Source organism: Eptesicus fuscus, chromosome 6 (genome assembly GCF_027574615.1).
Source record: "Eptesicus fuscus isolate TK198812 chromosome 6, DD_ASM_mEF_20220401, whole genome shotgun sequence".
Taxonomy (NCBI): domain Eukaryota; kingdom Metazoa; phylum Chordata; class Mammalia; order Chiroptera; family Vespertilionidae; genus Eptesicus; species Eptesicus fuscus.
In genome coordinates this window covers 5,307,457-5,327,504 of record NC_072478.1, presented here as the reverse complement: position 1 = coordinate 5,327,504, position 20,048 = coordinate 5,307,457, and the positions used below count along the sequence as shown (strand labels likewise).

The window sequence follows — 20,048 nt, the reverse complement described above, 5'->3', positions numbered from 1 at the left end:
AGGATCTTACCAGAAATTTCTTCAGGTCTTTGTAATTTGTGATGATCCCATTGTGAATGACAACGAACTCTGGAAGAAAAGTTTCAAGACAGAAATGCTATGACGCCGTGAGGATCAAGTCAGACGTGCCTTAAGGGAAACAACTGGGCAGCTTGAAACTACAAACCTGCTCCTATAGGGTGTCTGCTAAGCAAATGCCATTTACCGTCCCAGCGGATGTCGGCTATGACTACAACTTCAACCTGAGGAAACAGACGTTCCTCTTCCAATAAAAAGCATCCACTGATCCGACCAGGGACAGAGCTCGACTTGTCGCCTACAGGGTCACCAATTAAGTGCTGCTATTTATGTCCATGGGGTTGATTAATCCTTCATTACCCAGAAACAATTCCAGGAATTCCCAACCGGCTCAGAGAAGTCCCGAGCTAGTGGTCCACACACGGCCTTCTGTTTGACTACACTGAATTGTGAAGAGATCTGAGCTGAAAAATTTTGAGGGTTCACTTAAAAACCCTGTCTTTCTTCTAGGAAAATCCCCAGAGGTTCTGGCATCCCTGGGCTCCCCCGCACCCCTGTGTGGCCACGAGCACCGCACATCTCTTTTGTAGGGTCTGCCTGCTGTTCCCACCTCCCGCAACCCAGAAGCTGACTGGGCTGCCCCCAGCCTGCCCCCGGGCCGGTGAAACGGGGGAAGGGGCGGGCAGTCCCTTTGCTGCCGCGGCACATCTCAGTCAACAGCTGAGGAAAGGTCTAAGGCCAATCTGAAAGTTGTTCTGGCAAGCACCCCTCTCCCCCTTCAGTCTAGATAACGGAAAGACTATTATCCCTGAGAGTCAGTAATTCCAGGAGGACGTGTCTACATTTTGGGCGTTTGTCGTAAATATTGACTATTATTCAGTGAACATTTGGATCTCCAACTCAAGTTTTTTTCAGTACAGGACAGATTTTTTTTCCTGTTACATCTTTTAAAACCTTTTCCATTTTCACCATACTTTCTTCTCTATATTTCTTAAAACATATTGTATACTTTTGTGTGGTCACACAAAAAATGAGATGGCTCGAATAAAAAAAGCCATTTTCAGCCCGTCTAGTGTGGCTCACGGGTTGAACCTCAACCAGGGGGTCACAATTCGATTCCCGGTCAGGGCACAGGCCTGGGTTGTGAGCTTGAGGGCATGCAAGAGGAAACCAATTGATGATTCTCTCTTATTGATGTTTCTCTCTCTCTCTCTCTCTCTTTCTCTCTCCCTCCCTCCTGCCCTGTCTCTGAAATCAATAAAACATGTTCTTAAAAAGCCACTTCAGCAGGTGTGCTAGCCCAGCGCACCCGGGTTACAGCGTTGGTGCGTTGACTACTCCATGTGTCCGTGTCCTCTTGGGGACACCAGTTGGACTATTGGTCCTCTACTGTATTAGCTGCCGCCATCGCCATCCCCCTCTCCAACTGCTTTCATGTCTACGGTGACATTGTTTCTTCCACTACTTTCTTACTAGTAACTTTTCTTTCACCTCGTTCTGCTGAATTCTCAGCGTTAATGTGCTTCCTAGAATCTGTGTTTTCTTTGTGAGAACTCCTTTGTGTAATTTTCTTCCGCAATGTCGTTGCTGGGTGTAAGCCTTCCTTGAAAGTGTGCTCTCCAGCTATCACGGCTGAGTTGCTAAAGAAATGTTACGAATCTTCCTTATTTCCCATGTTGTTTTGTTTTTAATTACTCATCCTGAGTCAGGGCAGGCATTGCTAAGTCTGGGTGTGGGGGCGTCTCCTGGGAGCCTCCCTGCTCTGGGGACACAGAGCCATCATGGGCACTGAGGTAGGGGTTCACATATCACCTGGGCAGGCAGGGCACTGTGGCTGGGCACATGTCCGGGCACATGGGCCTGGTGCAACGTTTCCTCAGCCAACACTGCTGCGCCAGCCACCACCCCTGTGTCTGGCTTGGGGTTTGGCTGGATGTACGTCCTAGGTCCACAGTACTACGGGGTCTGCTGTCTCCCGCCCTGTGGTCCAGGGTGTATGCAGTAGTGGGACGCCCTGTGGACCAGGGTGGAGGGTGCCTGCCGCAGTAGTGGGACGCCCTGTGGTCCAGGGTGGAGGGTGCCTGCCGCAGTAGTGGGACGCCCTGTGGACCAGGGTGGAGGGTGCCTGTCACAGTAGTGGGACGCCCTGTGGACCAGGGTGTAGGGTGCCTGTCACAGTAGTGGGACGCCCTGTGGACCAGGGTGTAGGGTGCCTGTCACAGTAGTGGGACGCCCTGTGGACCAGGGTGTAGGGTGCCTGTCACAGTAGTGGGACGCCCTGTGGACCAGGGTGTAGGGTGCCTGCCGCAGTAGTGGGACGCCCTGTGGTCCAGGGTGGAGGGTGCCTGTCTCAGTAGTGGGACGCCCTGTGGTCCAGGGTGTAGGGTGCCTGTCACAGTAGTGGGACGCCCTGTGGTCCAGGGCATGGACCAGATCCAGGGAAAAGTCCTCAGCAAAACCCTCGCTACCCGAGACTCTGACCCCGGGGGCGCATGCACACCTGGCCCCTGTGCTGCCTCCGCTGCTCTGATGAGAGGGGCGCCTGGGACGCTCCTGTCCCCAGAGGAGGCCTTCCTGTCCAAATCGGGGGGCGGGCTGCCTTGGGGAACTGCAGTGTCCGCGGGGCAAAGGACAGGGCGCAGGGAGGGTGAACTGCGGTGAGGCTGAATGCTTAGCTCAGCGCCTGCTAACAAGCACCGCACAGCCTCCTGACGTGTCTGATCCTTCCTTTGACGTGGGGCTTGGCAAGGACCTGCACGGTGCCCGATGTCTCGGAGTGGGGCTCTGGCTGACTCCAAAGACCATTCTCTCTACCGGACACCCTCGCCCATCATGCCCTGACCTGACCAGGCTCAACCCTGAGTGGGGACCCACGTGAGGGCCCAGATGACGTCTCAGGCCCTTGTTCGGAGCCCTGGGAGGGATCCAGGGCCAACGCTTCTCCCATCTCACATGCCTACTGTGTCCTATTGCAGGGGACCGACAGTCGTGGGGCTGACCATGGAGCCCCCCACTGGGAGCCCCAGACCTACCAGTCCACCCCCATGAAAGGGGGAGGGGTATGATTCAGGAGAACTGTCCTGGGGGCCCAGGCGAGGGATGAGGCCCCAAGAGCTGGGGCTGGCACACGGAGGCATCTGGGAGAACTGGGGAGCCCGCAGCCCACCAAATGGGGCCTGGTGCTCGTGGGGCTGCCGTGCGCAGTGGCTGTGCCCCTGCTCTCTGACCCTGGCCTGCTGCCTGTCCGTCCACTTTGCCCAGGGATGCCAGATGTCTGGACGTTCCCACACCGTCACTCTCATTTCTTACAAAAGCAAAGGAGCCGAATGGAGGGCTCTGCTGCTGGGAGGAGCTCTTGGGCTGCCAGCTGCTGAGGCCCCCGCAGGGGCACCTCCGACGGTGAACCAAGGTCGGCCCAGCTCCCTGCCCTTGCCCAGGACCACTCTCTTCAGGGGCAGGGCGGGTTTGGGGATGAGGAAGCAACGCTATCTTTCCCTCCAGTGCCCAGCCTCCAGAACCCTTCAGCCCTTCACCCCGCACGCAGCCACGGCCCCTCAGGCTGGGCTCCCGAGAGCCCGCAGTCCCACAGGAAGTGCCTCGTGTGCCTGCGGGTCAGCACCGCCCCGAGCAGGCGGATCTGCCTCCTGTCGGGGGCCGGCGCCACCAGCTTGGGTCCTCAGGGAAGACAGGCTGGCTGAGAACCCGCCGGTGGTGGGTGTGGGGTCAGCCTGTCAGTCAGGGCCTGGCAGAACCCAAGACGGGGAGCAAGGCCGCGGGACCTACCGTTGCCCTTGTCTGACCGCTGCGGGTGGCTGTTGACGGCACTCGGAGCCCCGTGGGTGGCCCAGCGCGTGTGCGCAATGCCAAAGTGGGTTTCGAACTCCACCTCCAAGTCCATGCTGTCTTGCTCTAGGTGAAAGAAAAATCCAGTTGCCACACTTACAAAGCAAGCATTGACACAGCACCGCTCTGCCGAGGCGGCGTCTACACGGAGACCGGTCAGCGCACCCCGCCGGGGACCGCTCGGGCACTCGCGCCTCCTCCCCCTGCCGTTGGTTACTTAGTCCTGCTCCACTCTAACTTGAAAAAGAAAGTTCTGTATCACTACTACAAGTGGAAAAGCAATATCGCTTGCCGGAAAAATTAAAATACATACATATGTGCCAAATATTTAAAAATACAGTTCTTCACGTCCCATGCACACGAAAGTCAGCACTTTTAGTTTCAGAGGCCGTTAGGATAAAAGGTTTTCCAGGACCCACGCTGCACTGCCTGGCCGGGCTGCCGTGTTCCCCACTTACTGTAAAGTTCTTCGTCGAGAGCCTTGACTTTTCCCCTTTTCTTGACCAGGCGGATATGCCTTTCTTTGTCTTCATTATTATTCCCATCGATCGCCACACCTGCAGGTGAACACGGTTTTCTGTGTCGGATTAAGGCTTGTCTCGCACGCTGTGTTACAGGCACCACGCGGTGGGGCGGGGGGGGCCCAGGGCGGGCTACACAATTTATTAGTTCTCGCTCCCCTGCCGCGTCGCCTGATTGACTTGGAAAGAGGGGGCTGTGCCTATGGCATCACCTAACAGCCTGCAGGGAGTGAGTGCCTGGGCCCACACCGCCACCGAGGGCACGGGCACACGTAAGGGCATTCACCTTGCTGTGCGCTTTGCACCCTGCTGCTTTCAATGGTACCTCTACTCAGTGCCCCCTCCCCGTCTTCCCCAGACTTGCCTTCTGCTCAGCACGGAAAGGGATGTAAGAGGATCTGGCTCTCCCTTTCTCCTGCGGCGGCTTAGGTAAGAGTGGGAACAGAGCAAGTGTCCACCAGCCAGGCCGGGGGAGGAGTGAGCTCTGGGATGCCCGCCTAGTGGAGGGCTGTGCATCACTTAGACCGTTAGGAGGAAGTTAGGATGACGGGAAAGGCTGACATAAGTGAAAAATATAAAAGTACAAAATCCTGTCGTCATGAATAGGTGGGGCCACAGATGTCTACGCACTCCCCCCCTCCCCCTGGGCCCCCAACATGACTGGAGGGGGGACACAGAGATACCAAGGGGGCACTCTGCATGCAGATTTCTTTTACCCTTGTTTCCTCTTTCGACTTTTCTAGTTTTCAAGTGTAATAAACAGCGTTTAAACAGAAGCCTGCAGGGCCTACCTGCCGAGTCGTAGCCTCTGTACTCCAGCCGCTGCAGGCCCTTGACGAGGGTTTCGAAAATCTCCTTCCTGGTGCGGGGGACTCTGTAGTTCATGTAGGCAAAGATTCCTGGGAAAGAGGGACACTGCACGTTACTAAACACGCGCGCGGTTCATGTTTAGAACACGGTCTGGCCCTAGCTGGTTGGGCTCAGTGGATAGAGCATCAGCCTGCAGACTGAAGGGTCCCGGGTTTGATTCCGGTCAAGGGCGCATGCCCGGGTTGCAGGCTGGATCCCCAGTAGGGGGCTTGTAGGAGGCAGCCAATCAATGATTCTCATCATGGATGTTTATCTCTCTCCCTCTCCCTTCCTCTCTGAAATCAATAAAAATATATTAAAAAAAGAAAAGAACATGGTCTGGGCATGCGGACAGACCGCACTGCGGAGGCGTCCAGGATGAGCAGAGGAAGAGCCACGCTCCCCCCCTGCTTCTGACCGGAGTTGTAGGCATCCCTTCCTCCGTGACAAAGATGCAGGCAGCAGGAGAACACCCTCACACCCCCTGGCCTTGGAGAAGTTTCCCAGGGACGTACTTGCAGGAGATGAGGCGTTCACTGCAGCAACGCCTATAACAGCCAAGATCAGCAAACCACCCAACCAGCCACGGGCATCTGGGAGTCCCCCCTACGTGGACTCCTTGACTGGCACAGAAGGCACCTGGGAAGTCATACGGTGAGAACGGGCACTGTGACCTCTGCCCCACTTCCCACTCAGCACTGCTGCCTGGATCAATAAGTATCATTTTTCAACAGCAAGAGTAAAACCATCTCCCGGTGCCTGGAGAATCCTTATCTCCAAGAAGATTTTGTTTGGCTTTATTTTCTGTATTCAGATTGCAAAATAGTATTTTCCCAACTAGGGAGTAACAGTTGTCATGCGGGTTCTTTCCAAACCCTCCACTCCCCTGCTTGAGACTACAGACGCTTGGCCTCTCTCTGTCTTGCCCTGTGAGTGCCCCATCCAGTCATCCTTCCGTCCTCGCATCCTCCCTCCCTCCTCACAGCTCAGCTCCCACCCCACCTCCCAGGGCAGGCTTGTCAAGGCCCAGCTCTCCCACCCACAAGGCCACCACAGTGGTCTTCCGTCCTGGGACAACTAGGTCCCCTGACAGGGACGCAGGCTGCTACTCCTACCTTTACATGATCACTGTATCTCAGCAGACAGTCCTTGTTCAATAAATGTGAAATAGAGCAACCCTGAATCTGTACTAATCAGGGAAACGATGGTATGGATCCTGAAAATATTCAGGCATATTCATAGCAACTCATCTTATTGAGAACTCACCATGGATCAGGCACTGGCCAAGCATTCCCACACAGATGCCAATCAAAGCTCACAGCAGCCTTAGAGGTCAGACCTGCTATCACCCAGAACCCGGGAGGCTGTGACTGGGCAAGAGTCAGGAGCAGAGACAAGGAGACCCGACTTCGGGACGTTAAATGCTCCCAGCACTGAGCACCGCTGCCTCGGGGATACGTAGAGTTAAAAGGTTCCTTTTCCCAATTTTAATTTTGGGAAAGAAGATGCCTACCAAGAAGGGCTTCTGGCGGCTAACTGGGATCAAAGTGAAAATAAATGAAACGGAGCCTAGCAGCCCTTTCCGAACAGGGGCCTCTCAAGCACGCTGCACTTCAGAGAGAAGCTTGCCCTGCACCACTGCCTGCCTGCACCGTGACCCTGGGAGCATATGTCACCCATAGGACCGAAACTCCCCGCCCAATCAGAGCTGTGCAGCTGCCTCCCCGTCAGCTTCTGCAACCACAGTCAGCAGCTCCATTCTGACCAGTGAGGACAGTGCTTTCTGAGTCAATCAAACAGCAAGGCTTTGGAGTCCGCATTTGCACGAGGATGAACCAATCAGGGACCAGGATGGGGACTTCTGTCTACTCAGTCAGTTCCCCGCTGGCTCCCAGAGCCCACTTTCCCTTTCCGCTGGAGACTGCGTTTCCCTGGCTGAAGCTCTCAGACTGGCCCAGGCCGGCGGGGAGCAAAGCAGGCAGAGCAGAGCTGTCTGGCCTGAGAGGGGCCTTGCCCGAGGGCGGCCTTGCCCCAGGGCCACGTCGCAGCCGTGTTTCATCACAGAGCTGCTGTGCCACGGCGGTGCGTACCACAGTGGAGCTGTATGCACTAATGAAGTTTCCTTCTCCCCTGCACCCCAAATTGGGGATTCCTGTTGGCACTGAATTGGTGACAACGACCACTGGTTGACAGTTTTTTATTTTATTACTTTTATTTTCTAACATTTTTCTGGATGACAGGAAAGTCTGACCAAGATTAAAAACCTGCCCTATATCTGCACCCATATTACAGCATTATTTACAACAGTCAAGACACAAGTGCCCACTGACGAATGAATGGATAAAGAAAATATGGCACACATCTACAAAGGAATATCATTCAGCCACGAACAGGAGGAAGTCCTGCCAATTGTGACAACATGGGTGGGCCTAGAGTGTTACGCTAAACGAAACAAGTCAGACAGAGAAAGACAAACGCTCTATGATTTCACGTATATGTGGAATCTAATAAAAACCAAACTCCAGATACAGAGATCGGATTGGTGACTGCCAGGGTCGGGTGGGAGATGGAGAAATTAGGGAAACGTGGTCAAAAGGTACAAACTTCCAGTTATAAGACAAGTGAGTTCTGGGGATGTAACGTACAGCATGGCAACTGTAGTTAATACTTCATTATACATTCCCAAGTTGCTCAAAGAGAAGGTCTTAAAAGTTCTCATACTAAGGAAAAAAACTTACCTATGTGAGGTGAGGAATGTTAAGTAGTCTTACTGTGCCATCATATATACCTATATCTATCTATCTATCTATCTATCTATCTATCTATCTACCTATCTAAATCATTATGCTGTACACCTTAGCCTTATACTACTTTGTATCACTAATATCTCAATAAAACCAGAAAGTTTTGCCAAACATGAACCCCAGAAGGGATAAGCTGACTGAGGATATCTGAGGGCTGAGCACGATTATACACAAAACCACCTGTAATATCCCCTGGTGTTAAGTTAATTTAATTCAATATGGTATATCTGAATGAATGATTTAAATTTCAATTAAATGTGGGGTCCAATCACATGAACATTTAACTTGCTAAAATTCCATCTAGACACACTCCGTCAAAAATAGGTCACAAAAGTCCACAGCACTACACTACCTGGCATTCCGTGCACTGTGCGGCACTGTGCTCGGGCTGTCTTCACACGCATCTTACGGTACAGGGTTTATATTTAACAGCCCGCACTCTGTGCTTTCTGAGCAGTGACAGGCGTTTTCTGTTAAAAATGGCCGAGGGTGATGTTGACAGTCGCTATTTTTGCCTCCTGGTGCCTGGAGTCGGGGGAGAGGTGCTGAATGGAAGGGCTGTGTGTGCAGCCCAGGCGAGTCCCCAGCAAAGTGTCTGCCGAGCAGCTCAGAGCCCACCCTCCTCCTCCACTCCAACCGGAGCACGCGGGCGTGGGATGCACTGTCGCCTCACTTATAAGAAATGATAATTACCTTTCAATGCAAACATTTAAAAAATGCTAACAGCGTTACTGGGATATAGGTCACGTACCATACCGGTTTCTTATTTAAAGTGCAAAAGGCTATGGTGATTAGTGTATTTACAGTGTTGTGCAGCTATCAGCACAATCTATGTTTAGGCGAAACTTTTCATAACGTTCATTTTTCTTCAAAAATTCAGAAAGTCTGCTGTGGGGGCACGATCAAATTCCAGTCACGTGGAAAGCCCACCCAGCTCTGGGAGGCGGTCACGTGAACTGGGGGGCAACGCGGGTCATTTCTGAAGGGTTTTAAGCGAAGCATCTTCGCTGTTCTGGAGTTACACTTGCACCTCACGAAGGGAAGCTGACCACTGCAGATGCACAAAGGCCCACACCAACCCGGGAAAGTTAAGTCTGAGGTGCTCTGACCAGCGCGCTCAGGCAGGGCTCTCCAATCCTCCGGGCAATGCCCTCCTCTGGCCGAACTCTGCTCTGAACTCAGGGACGTAGGTTCTTCCAGGGGAGGGGCTCGGCTCCCAGATCCAGAGCAGCCGCCTTGGTGGGTGGGGTGGGGCTGCCGCCACAGCCCGCCGCCCTGCCCCCACCATGGGCTGGGACAGTTACAGCCTCCTTGTTGGCGGGGTCACCAGCTGTGTCCACCCCCAGCCAGGAGGCCCTGCAGCCAGGAGGCCCTGCAGCCAGGAGGGCACCGTGGGGGAGATTACCGTGGTGAGGGGCCTGCCGAGGACTGGTTTTCAAGATCTTGGCACAAGGAGGCATAAATCTAATTTTCAACATCTATTCAGTAAGTCCTTTAACTAAGCACAGCCTCTCCCCCTTGCAGCTCAGCCTCCTGGCTGTCCCTGCACTCGACTGCGATGACACATAGACTCACATAGACTGGGGAGGCCACTTTCTTCACGAAGCGGGGAGAGCTAAGGTTCCACGGGGGGGGGGGGGGGGGGGGGGGGGCGTGTCTTGCACGCTGGCTCAAGAAGCCAGCATGTACACCACGCTTTTGCTGTTTTTAAAAATAATGACATAAAAAAAGTTGCCTCCCCAGGGATTTCCCGGTGCTATTCACATCAGAATTCCCTGCTGGAGCCCCTTCCCTCCGTGAAAAAAGCTAGATGAGAATCCATGTTTTCCCTGTGAGATTCCCAAAGATTGGCTGGACAGTAAATGGGAGGGTAAATCCGTGCACCCTCCTGGGAAGGCAATGGCAATCCCTCAGCATTAAAGGTGTACATCTGCTGACCAGAGCTCTTGTGGACTAGGACTGTCTCCACAGAGACTGGCAGGGACCAGGTTAAGTGCCAGTGCGCCAACGCAGGGCCACGCGGAGCCACGCGCAGGCAGCCCAGCCCTCCACAGGACCCGGGGCAGCCGTCTGCTCTCCTGGAAAACAAGCTGCCTCTCCAGGAAGTGTCGGGGGAACACGCGGACTGTAGAACACGCATGGATTTTGCAGAGGTGGGGGGCGGGGGTTTGCGGGAGATGCAGACAGTTCTTCTGGGAGGGCACCCAAGACGCAGGGCTAGTGGCTGCCCCCAAGGAGGGCACTGGACGGAGGGCAGAAACGTCCTCCCGCTGCGTGTGTGCTCCCTGTACACACGGGCCTGTGTATACTGGGGGGGCACAAGCCGCTCTGCGTTAGTGCTGGCTACAGGAGGGCCATCCAGCCCAATCCCACTTCGCTGGCTTCCGGTGGCTGCCCAGCCCCTCACCCGGAGGAGGACAGCCACACCCCGGGAGAAAGCACCGTCTGAGTCCACCTTTCCATCCGGGGTCCCCACCTGGGAGCCTCCTCCCTCAGCCTCCTTGCTATCACCGGGTCTGGGACAGCAAGAGGCCGAGAGGGTAGCGACTGACACCTGCAGCCTGCGCCAAATCCCGTCTCCAAATGCCAGCTGCCCCTGCTTCCTGTGTGGCCTGCAGCAGGTCGCTGAGCACCCTGGGAGCCTGTGCAAAGCCCCGAGGACAGTGGGTGCTGCCGCACCGCACGGTAAGCGTCCTGAGAAGCGCAGGCTAGGAGCTTCCCTCCTGGAGTGAGAGGCGCGCCTGCAGGCCCGTGGGGGCATCCCCGTAACCCCTGCCGAAATGACCAGACACTAAAACCAGGGGAAAGAGAATCCTTTACCAGTGTTTCTCCTTGGCCTTCTACTTGGGGAAATGATGGTTTAACCAAATGGGTGATCCAGCGGCAACTTGGTCAAGATGTAATTCATCCTCAAAACCTTTCTCTGGCCCACGGAGGCCTCACCCTTGTGCTGGGATTTAAGAGGTGGAGGGGGCCTGGCAGGTGGGTGGAGAGGGGGCATGCTGCTTAGGAACCTCTTTTCCCCTCCAGGGATTTTCGGGCGAAGGGGCTGGGGCTGAGGGGCGGGAGGGGCAGAGTTCCTGGGTGGGCTCTGTGCACAGGTGGCCCCAACTCCTTCTGCAGGTGTTAGCTGACTGGTCACCCACCCACTGGGTCTAATGCAAGCCTTCCCCGCTCCCCCTTTATAAAAAGCCACGTGGTCCTGTTTATGAATCGCCTACATAGCACTTGCTTCCTTGTCTTTTGTCTGTCTTCCCAGGGGACTGTAACCTTCATGGTATGGAACACATCTGTCTGTTTATCTGTCTTATTCATCACCGCATCCCCGTCCCCCGGCCCAGAGCCTGGCACATTGTAGGTGCTTTATAACTATATGTTGAAGAAATGAGTGAATGGATGGATGGATGGAGGGTGATTAGAGAAAGTGGCCTTTGAGTTGGGCCCAAGACAGCCACGTTCAACAGTGCACAGCAGGCTGCTCTCTGAAACGTCAGAGTAAGTATGAGACAGAGAGGCCGGGGAGGTGGGTAGTGCTGAGCTCGGGACCCCAGTGTCCAGGGGTCATCCCAAGACCCCCAAGCACAAGGCTTATGTCCCCAAACTACCCCCCTCTCTGCCCCCACGTGTGATGACCCCAGCACCAGAGTGAGAGACCACTCTAAATGTCCCTGCGAGAACCCCAGAACTACACCCGACGGGGGCGCAGCACTGACGGCGGCTCCCACAGGCCAGTTCTCCAGAGCCTTACCTCATCCGGTCCTCACAATGCCCCGTGCAGAGTCTGTGGCTCCCAGGGGCAGACATGGCATGTGTGGCTCTCAGGCCAAAGACCCGAGTCATTCACAGCCAGGTGTGTCAGACTGCAGGGTACTCACCACTGCTGTCGCCCCAAATCAGTCTTAGAATCGGTCTTTAAAACCTGTCTTAGAATCCTCCCCCAAGGGGTGAGAACAGCTGGCACAGAGGAGACCTGGCCTGTGGGAAGGTGCCCGCCCGCCTCCTACGGACAGACCTCTGAACTCTCCTGGTCGGGTTCAGGCCTCGATGACATATCCTCCCCTGGCCCCTGGGAGACCCTCCCGCCCACCCCCCCACCCCCCACCTCACCAGCCATGGGACACTTCTGACTCCACCTTTCTCTTCCCATCCAGCCCCCCACCCCACCCCCACCCCACTGGGCCAGCAACCACAGCGAGGCTGGCTCCCATGACATCCCAGAACTGTGACCCCTGGTGTCCCAAGGACGTCGCCTCAGTCTCCAAGTGACAGATAAGGACAATGACCACACCAGAAGGACCGCTGGCCAGAACCAGAAGTGCCGAACACCTGGAATCTTCTCTACAAGCCCCGGAGTGCTCAAGATGCTGCAGGGGGGAGAGGTTGTTTGGGGCCTGGAGGATGAGGGAAGAGGTCAAGTTCACCATGGGCTGGCTGGGGTCCGCATCCTCATTCTGTGGCTGTAGTTTTGGAAAAACTCTCCATCTCTCTGAGCATCAGCTTTTAATAAAGCACTGCCCCACTGTGCATGAGAGTGGACAGTCCCAGGTGGAGGGCCAGCCTGGACCACACACAGAATAGGGGTTCCATTGTGGGAGGTATGTCACCGCCCAGCAAGGCGGGCACCACCCCCCCAGAAAAAGGGCGCACTTTCCACCACCATTCAATGCGTCTCAGAATTGAAGGATCAAAGCTTTTTAGTCCATGAGCCAAGTCATTTAGATAATGTTCTAAGTCCCAAATTGGATTAGTCGTTGCCCAGACAGAGGACATGGCCAGAAATTCCCGAGTAGACATCTGTGTGTGTGAGTGTGAGAGTGTGTATATGTGTGTGGCATGCTGGGGGAGGTGGGGCTGTCTACTCTTCAGTGTGAGGCTCCCAGGAAGGGGCGATCACTGGGCCAATGGCAAGGGCTGAGGGGAGGCTGTAGGCTCCCCGGATGTCCAGTCCTCACTCACATAGACTGGGGAGGCCACGTTCTTCACGAAGCGGGGAGAGCAAAGGTCCCACGGGGGGCGGGGGGGAGGGTGTCTCGGACACTGGCTCAAGGTCAGGAGGGGGTTGGTCCCTCTGGGGACAACCTTGCACCGCCTCCTGCCTCCTTGGGACCACAGGGGTTATAGCTGCGCCCCCACTGGAACCCCGAGATAACAGGGACTGCTCCCTGCAGTGAGCAAAGGCGAGGCATTTCTGTTTTTAATAAAAAGCCCTTGGTGTCCTTGTCAGGCTAGGATTTCACCAGCACCACAGGGCAAGCAACATACACTCTACATTGTAAAGAGAAAAGAGAAGTCCTGTTTAAACTGCCAACATTTGGTTATTTAAAAAAAAAACACAGGCTTGATTTTCAGTGAGAGAAATACTTCTGTTGAAAATGAGAAAGAGGCAGATGACCAAATTGCTTAACTGTTTCTGCACTGATTAATCTTCAGCATTTTCTCCAATAGTGTTTATAACCTCAAGTTAATCTCCCTTTATAAGTGAATTTTACTAAATATAAAAATAACCCCTTAATTTAAAATCACTGTTTACTAATGCTATATCGCAAAATTTCCAGAAGGTTTCTCAGAACTTGGGGAGCCCCTGATAAATAAGGCTGACCAGTGGAGGAATGGCGAGATTAGGGGTGAGGAGAGGGTGGCCGCCGCGTGAGTCCCATCTTTCGCGCGGTGCTAGAACTGCTCCCCAGAGCCAGCTGTGCACCTCTCTTCCCAACTGCGTGCTCAGGAGCCTCACTGAGGACCTGAAATTAGCCGTGGCGACAGTATTTTCCCCAGAGACTGGCAAACTGGAGAGCTGGTTGTTAAGCATTTAAATATTTTTCATTGATTTTTTTTTATTGATTTCAGAAAGGAAGGGAGAGGGAGAGATAGAAACATCAATGAGAATCATCAATTGGCTGACTCCTGCACGCCCCCTACCGGGGATCAAGTCCACAACCTGGGTATGTGCCCTTGACTGGAATCCAACCTGGGATCCTTCAGTCTGCAGGCCGACGCTCTATCCACTGAGCCACACCAGCTAGGGATTGTTGTTAAGCATTTAGCTGCCATCACTGAGTTCTGGGCTCCTGAGGCTCCTATGGCTTAAGAGGTAACAAGCCACTCGAACTGACTCCAGTGTCTGTGCCCCATCAACTCCAGCCCAGTCCTCCTGAGACATCTGTCCACAGACTGAACTGTGACAGGGAGGAATGGAGTGTCCAACATGACAGGGCCCTGGGAGCTGGAAGAAGTTGGCGACACACGGGTGAGCTCTCCCCTGAGTCACGTCATCTCCCTGGACTGCTGTTTCCGCAGCTGAGCCCAGAAGTGCACGCTCCCCTGAAGACCGCTATGCAAGCAAGCAGACCGGGTGTGGGTGTCCTGGCCCCTGTGGCATCCAGGCAGTAAAACCATGCCTGCTTTTTGCCGGGAAGAGATGAGTGGGAAGGGTATGTACCTGTAAGAAGGGCAAGACGCAGTGAGAGCCATGTTCATATGACACAGGGACTGAAAACTATTTGGTCAAACGGCATGTTACACCATCCAGTGAAAGGCGGGGGGTTAACGATGCCTAGGTCCACTTTCTGACTGTGGCGGGCCAGTCTGCGAGCGCTGGGCCCAGGGGACTTGGGTGTGTGGAGTGGGGTGGGGAGGGATGCGGGCAATATCCTGTGGCCATAGCTTGGGCATCTGGGATTGGCCGCACTGGGCTCCTCTTGGGGAAGGCACCTGAAAGCAAGCACCCAATTGTCTCAGGATGATGAACGGCTTCAAAAATACCAGGGTCCTAACTGCTAGAATTTCTCTATGGAGTCTTCATATTAAAATAGGTATTTAGGCCGAAACCGGTGTGGCTCAGTGGATAGAGCGTCAGCCTGCGGACTGAAAGGTCCCAGGTTCGATTCCGGTCAAGGGCACGTGCCTTGGCTGCGGGCACATCCCCAGTGGGGGGCGTGCAGGAGGCAGCTGATGGATGTTTCTCTCTCATCGATGTTTCTGGCTCTCTATCTCTTTCCCTTCCTCTCTGTAAAAAATCAATAAAATATATATATTTTTAAAAAGATAGGTATTTAGGCAACCATCTTGGGACATTGAAGATGACAAGACAATCTCAGGGAGATTAAAAATGGCAGCAGAGTAAGTGGATGCTGCACAGACAAGCTCCCAGGAACAAACTGGAATTACAACTAAAATACAAAAAAACTTCCTGAATATCAACGGAAAACTCGCAGGAGAGAACCCTGATACCCCAGGACCCAAGGTGGAGACCGCATGGAGACTGGTAGGAGGGGCAGAGCGCGAAAGGGCTGGCCGGGCGCCCACAGACAGCAACTGAAGTCCCGGAGAGATATCTCAGCTGGGGGAGAGGGTGCAGGGGGGGAGGAGTGCCACTGAGAGCTCTGGGATCTAATCCCCAAGCAGAGAGCACCAAAACTGAGAAGGGTACCCACATAACATCTGGCTGTGAAAAGAAGTGGGGTGCTGTCTGCCAGGGAGTAACAGTTGAAAATTCAGGCACCCTCTTAAAGGGCCAACACACTAAACCCCCTGTGGAGCCACCTACCTTGTGCTCTGGCAAAGGGAGGGTGCAGCGGACTGGAGCTGTGAGAGCAGAAGCCAGGACTGGGGACTCGGGGGATAGAGCTCAGAAGGCAGACACCCCAAATTTCCTGGGCTGAGTCATTCCCTCACGCAGTGGAGGACATCTTTCCCCCATAGACATCTGCCTTGTCTGGGGGGAAGATAGTCTAAGCACCCTATTGGAAAACACCTTGCCCTGGCCACTTAAGAGATTAAAAGTAACAATTAGCCTCCAGGCAGAAGCAACTGCCCCACCCTGTTGAAAAAACTGTCGCTACACCTGAGGACGATTGCCTGGGAGCAATTCAAGTAGGAGGAAAAAGTCACACAAGTGCAGGAGGCACAGAGAACCCCAAACAAGAAGAACCCAAACAGGCCCACGCCCATAGGACCTACAAAGGAGCTCCTATAAGGATGACACCTGATTTCTCATCAAAAAAGGTATTTAGTCCAACTGGCGTGGCTCAGTGGTTGAGCGTCAACCTATGAACGAGAAGGTCATGGTTCGATTTCTGGTCAGGGCACATGCCCTGGTTGCAGGCTTGATCCCCAGTGTGGGGCGTGCAGGAGGCAGCCGATCAATGATTCTCTCCATCATTGATGTTTCTCTCTCTCCCTTCCTCTCTGAAATCAATAAAAATATATTTTTAAAAATAATAAATAAGGTATTTATGTGATTAAGTTAAGTATCTTGAGATGGAAGATTATTCTGAATTATTTGAGTGGACCCTAAAGCAGTCATCAGTATCCTTCTAAGAGGGAGATTCTCCTGGAAGAGGAGGAGGTGATGTGACCACAGAGGCGGAGATTGGAGTGAGTAACCACAAGCCAAGGAAAGCTGGCAGCCACCAGAGCCGGAAGAGGCGAGGAACAGATTCTCCCCTAAGGCCTCCAGAGGAAGTGGGGCCCTACAGAGAGCTTGACTTTGGCCCAGTAAAACTGATTTCTGAACTTCTAGGGTCCAGATCTGTGAGAGAATAAATGTATGTTGTTTGAAACCAGCAAGTTTGTGGTAATTTGTTACAGCAGCCAGAGGAAACGAATACATTAACCAAGACAAAAGACGAATTCAAGGTTAGGGCTTTACCTTTTAGCAAAAACTAAGAATCCTCCAATTCTCTATAAACAAGTCTCCCCTCCCCCACCACCCCCAGCAGTGAAGGAGAGGCGAGATTTAAGAATTCGTGGATAGGAAGTGCAATCCTTGCAGTAAGAGCCCCATGCGTACATGCTGCATGCTGTCATGCCCTTGCGTATGCTATGCCCTTAGCCTGGCATACCTCTCACCCCCTTCTCTCTGCAGAGCTCATACTTGAGGCCAGGACCTTGTGGCACTGTCCCAGGTACCCCCTCTCTTCCTGGGCCAGTCAGTACTCCCCGAAACTCAGACTACATGGGCACCAATAGCTGGGTGGGGGCTGGGAAAACTGGGGAGCTTGCACCCCTCATCCTAGGGGACACTATGCACTATTCAGAAATATGGACTCAGGGTTACACATCTCTGGATTTTTTTCAAGAGAAGTCGAAAATTCCACCTACTTATGTGCAATCTCCCCAATTTTCTAAATTGGTAACTAATTTAAAGAATAAAGTTTAAATCCTATGCACCAAACAGAGAGATGTCTGCCTGCTGGTTTGGCCTGAGGCTGCCAGGCTGCAGCTTGTGCCCGAGGCCTGTCCTCTGTGATGGCATTTACCTCAGGAGTTATCTGGTCCCTGGTCAGGGATCTGCCTCTGGACTGCCCAACTACGGACCCCTTATCCAAGGGGAGGGTCATGCCCACATGGCCCCAGGGCCGGGAAAACACGGGGTCTCAGCCACTCGTGGCTGCGTGAAGAAGGAAGGACAGAGGGAAAGGAAGGAGGTGGGGAGGGACTATACCATTAGTAACCTATCCATTGGCAGAAAGTAAGCAAATGCCAGCAGCTCTCGGATGTCAATAAAACCACCCATGAGTACCTACGTGTCATCTAGCTGAAGGCTTAGCGTGCACTGAAACTTTGAGCATCTGCTTACTGCGTGGGGTCAACCAGTCCTGGGTCCAGCTTTCTGTGGGAGAAGCAGGGCCAGTCTGAGCAAGGTCATCAGCCCCTAACACAGAGAGGCCAGCGGAGGGATCCCTGCTGACTCCCGAGGCGGCAGAGCTCAGCAGGGCCACAGCCAGCCCAGAGAAAAGACTTCAAACAACTCCTGCTCAGACGTGGGTGTGCACAGACCTCCCCGGGCCTCAGTTTCCCCAAATGTAAAATGAAGAGGGTCAGTAGTTCATTCCAGGTGCGTCTTCGCAATTTCTGCCACATTCTCATACCAAATGTACAAACATTTCTTTAACGTTCTCCTGTAAAACTGACTATATTTTTGAAAACCTAAAATGAATTCATTACAAAACAACCGTAAAAGGAAAACCTGTATCATTTGCCTTACACACACAGACCATACTCCAAAGAAACCAGACCAGTATCTTCAATTCTAGCCAGACGCTGCTGTGACTGAGCGGGGAGCGTCCTCTGCGCTGGGCAGGTGTCAGACAGATGTCAGACACCTGAGCACAGCGGAGGCTTTCCCTGGCTACCGGAAAAGGGAACAACTTTCCCACGCGGGAATTCCACGGGAGCTCCCCGACTTCCCTGAGGGCTGCAGGGTGGGGTGTGGCGAAGGCAGTGCCCTGATGTGAGGTCACAGGTAGTTTGGACTGTCCGCTCATCCTTCCTCCAGGGGACAAAACGCGTAGTCCTTTCATAAAGCAGAACAAAACTGGTGCTTTTGCGAGTTGGAGAAGGTCGAGGACACCCCCAGCCCAGTCTCAGAAAGCAAACCCGGAGAAAGGTGGGTGCAAGTATGCGTTCGGATGGAAGGCTTAGCTGTCGTGGGGGTGGAAGGGCGGCGGAGGGAGGGAAGCCTCTGCTGGGCCCTCCCGGTGCCAGGGTCTCAGAGCACTAGTTTGGCTCGAAGGCCACCCGCTGGCCATGGGCCTGGAATGCCGCGCTGATGGGTTTAGAACCCAGTCGGCTTCGGACAAAACTGCCCCCTTTGCCTCGTCTCCCTCCTCAGAACTGCCTGCAGGCAGCCCCGCACCTTCACATGGCGCTGGGAACCCAGCAGTGTTCACTGAGGGTTCAGGAGTTGAAATCCATGCCTGCTTGGCCCGGGGAAGGCTGCACCCCCAGGCCAGCTGCCTGCTCCCTGGTTGGTGGCTCCCTTTTCGCTTTTTTCAGGAGAGCCTGGCCTCAGACACAAGGTCTGCACAGACTTGGGCCCAGCGCTCACCGCGGGCACACCCCGCCCGCAGCCCTCTGCGAAGTCAGACAGACAGAGGCCTTTCATGGCTTCAAAAGTTCCACCAGGTCCTCCAGCCACAGGAGGCTGGAGTGGGTAACTGAATCCTACTCAGGGAAAAAAAGGCACAGTGACCTTTTGTCCCAGCAGAAGTTCCCGGCTTTCGGAGGCGGCCCGGCCAGGGAGCGAGGAGTTGCAGATGTGCACAAGGGCCGCAGCCGCCCTCCCCACGGCAGTGCTACCTCGCCCGACGGCGGGTCGCCGCGGTACCCGGGGAGCCTGAAGCCCGTCCCCACTCCGGGTCCTGGACCCCCCTCTCCCAGCTTCAGCCTGAGGCTGGCGGTCATTGCTGCCTCTTCCTTGCGCCTCGCCCCAGAGCTCGATCTCGCAAAGAGGCGGCCGCACGGAATCAACACTTCCAGGGACAAGAGGTTCATGATGGGATGCGAGGTGGGTGCGCAGGCCTGGGGCGAGCGCACCCTGAGCCACGCGTGACGCTGCCGTGGATGGGGCGGGAGGCGCAGGTGGGGTCGCGTCTCCTTGGGGGGGCGCCGGGCACTGAGAGCCGGCTGGGCACCCCGCGCCGGGGATGCGCGTGGCCGCCTTTGAGGGAGACTTGGGGCAAGAAGAGAAAAGCGCCCTCACCGGGCGGGGGTGCGGACCCCACTGCGGTGCAGCCTCCAGGAGCGGACGCAGCCAGCTCCCTCCCCTCTGTGTGGACCGGGCTGGGTCGCCCTCACCAAACACACGACCGGGATTGGGCACTCCCCTCCCCCCACCAGCCACTGGGGGGCCCAAACCCATCGACGCTCCCCTCCCGCGACGCTCCCCGGTGCCGGCAGCCCACCGTCGGGCTCAGGCGCTGGGAGGCGGGGGCGCCGGCGGAGGGGCCGCACTCACCGCACATGGTGGCCGCTCCCGCGCCCTCCGCGCTCTGGGCTCCTCTCTGCAAACACCCGCACTCCGCGCCCGGCGCTCTCGGACTCCCGCTGCTCCGCCGCCGGCCTTATAGCCCCGAGCCCGCCGCCGGGGGCGGGGCCGAGGTGGGGCGGGGCGGAGCCTCCTCCCCTCCCTGCTCCCCATTGGCCGTCGGTTGTCGTGACAACGGTGGGACGGGGTCCCCTGGAGTCCAGGAAGGGGGCGAGGGGCAGCTTCAGGCGCCAGTCCCGTCTG

The 20,048-nt window shown here is 54.9% G+C and overlaps 1 protein-coding gene across 1 annotated transcript in view; it reads right to left on the bottom strand.

The window, feature by feature from the left end:
- GFPT2 (glutamine-fructose-6-phosphate transaminase 2) overlaps positions 1-19,835 on the bottom strand; it is a 42,401-nt gene extending 22,566 nt beyond the window's left edge. The window contains exons 1-5 of the mRNA XM_008158664.3: positions 19,776-19,835; positions 5,174-5,281; positions 4,320-4,418; positions 3,802-3,927; positions 11-69 (exon numbers count right to left, since the gene is read on the bottom strand). Coding sequence (XP_008156886.2) covers positions 11-69; positions 3,802-3,927; positions 4,320-4,418; positions 5,174-5,281; positions 19,776-19,782 — 399 coding nt within the window. The 5' untranslated portion in view covers positions 19,783-19,835. The remainder of the gene's footprint in view (positions 1-10; positions 70-3,801; positions 3,928-4,319; positions 4,419-5,173; positions 5,282-19,775) is intronic.
- Between the last annotated feature and the right edge of the window lie 213 nt (positions 19,836-20,048).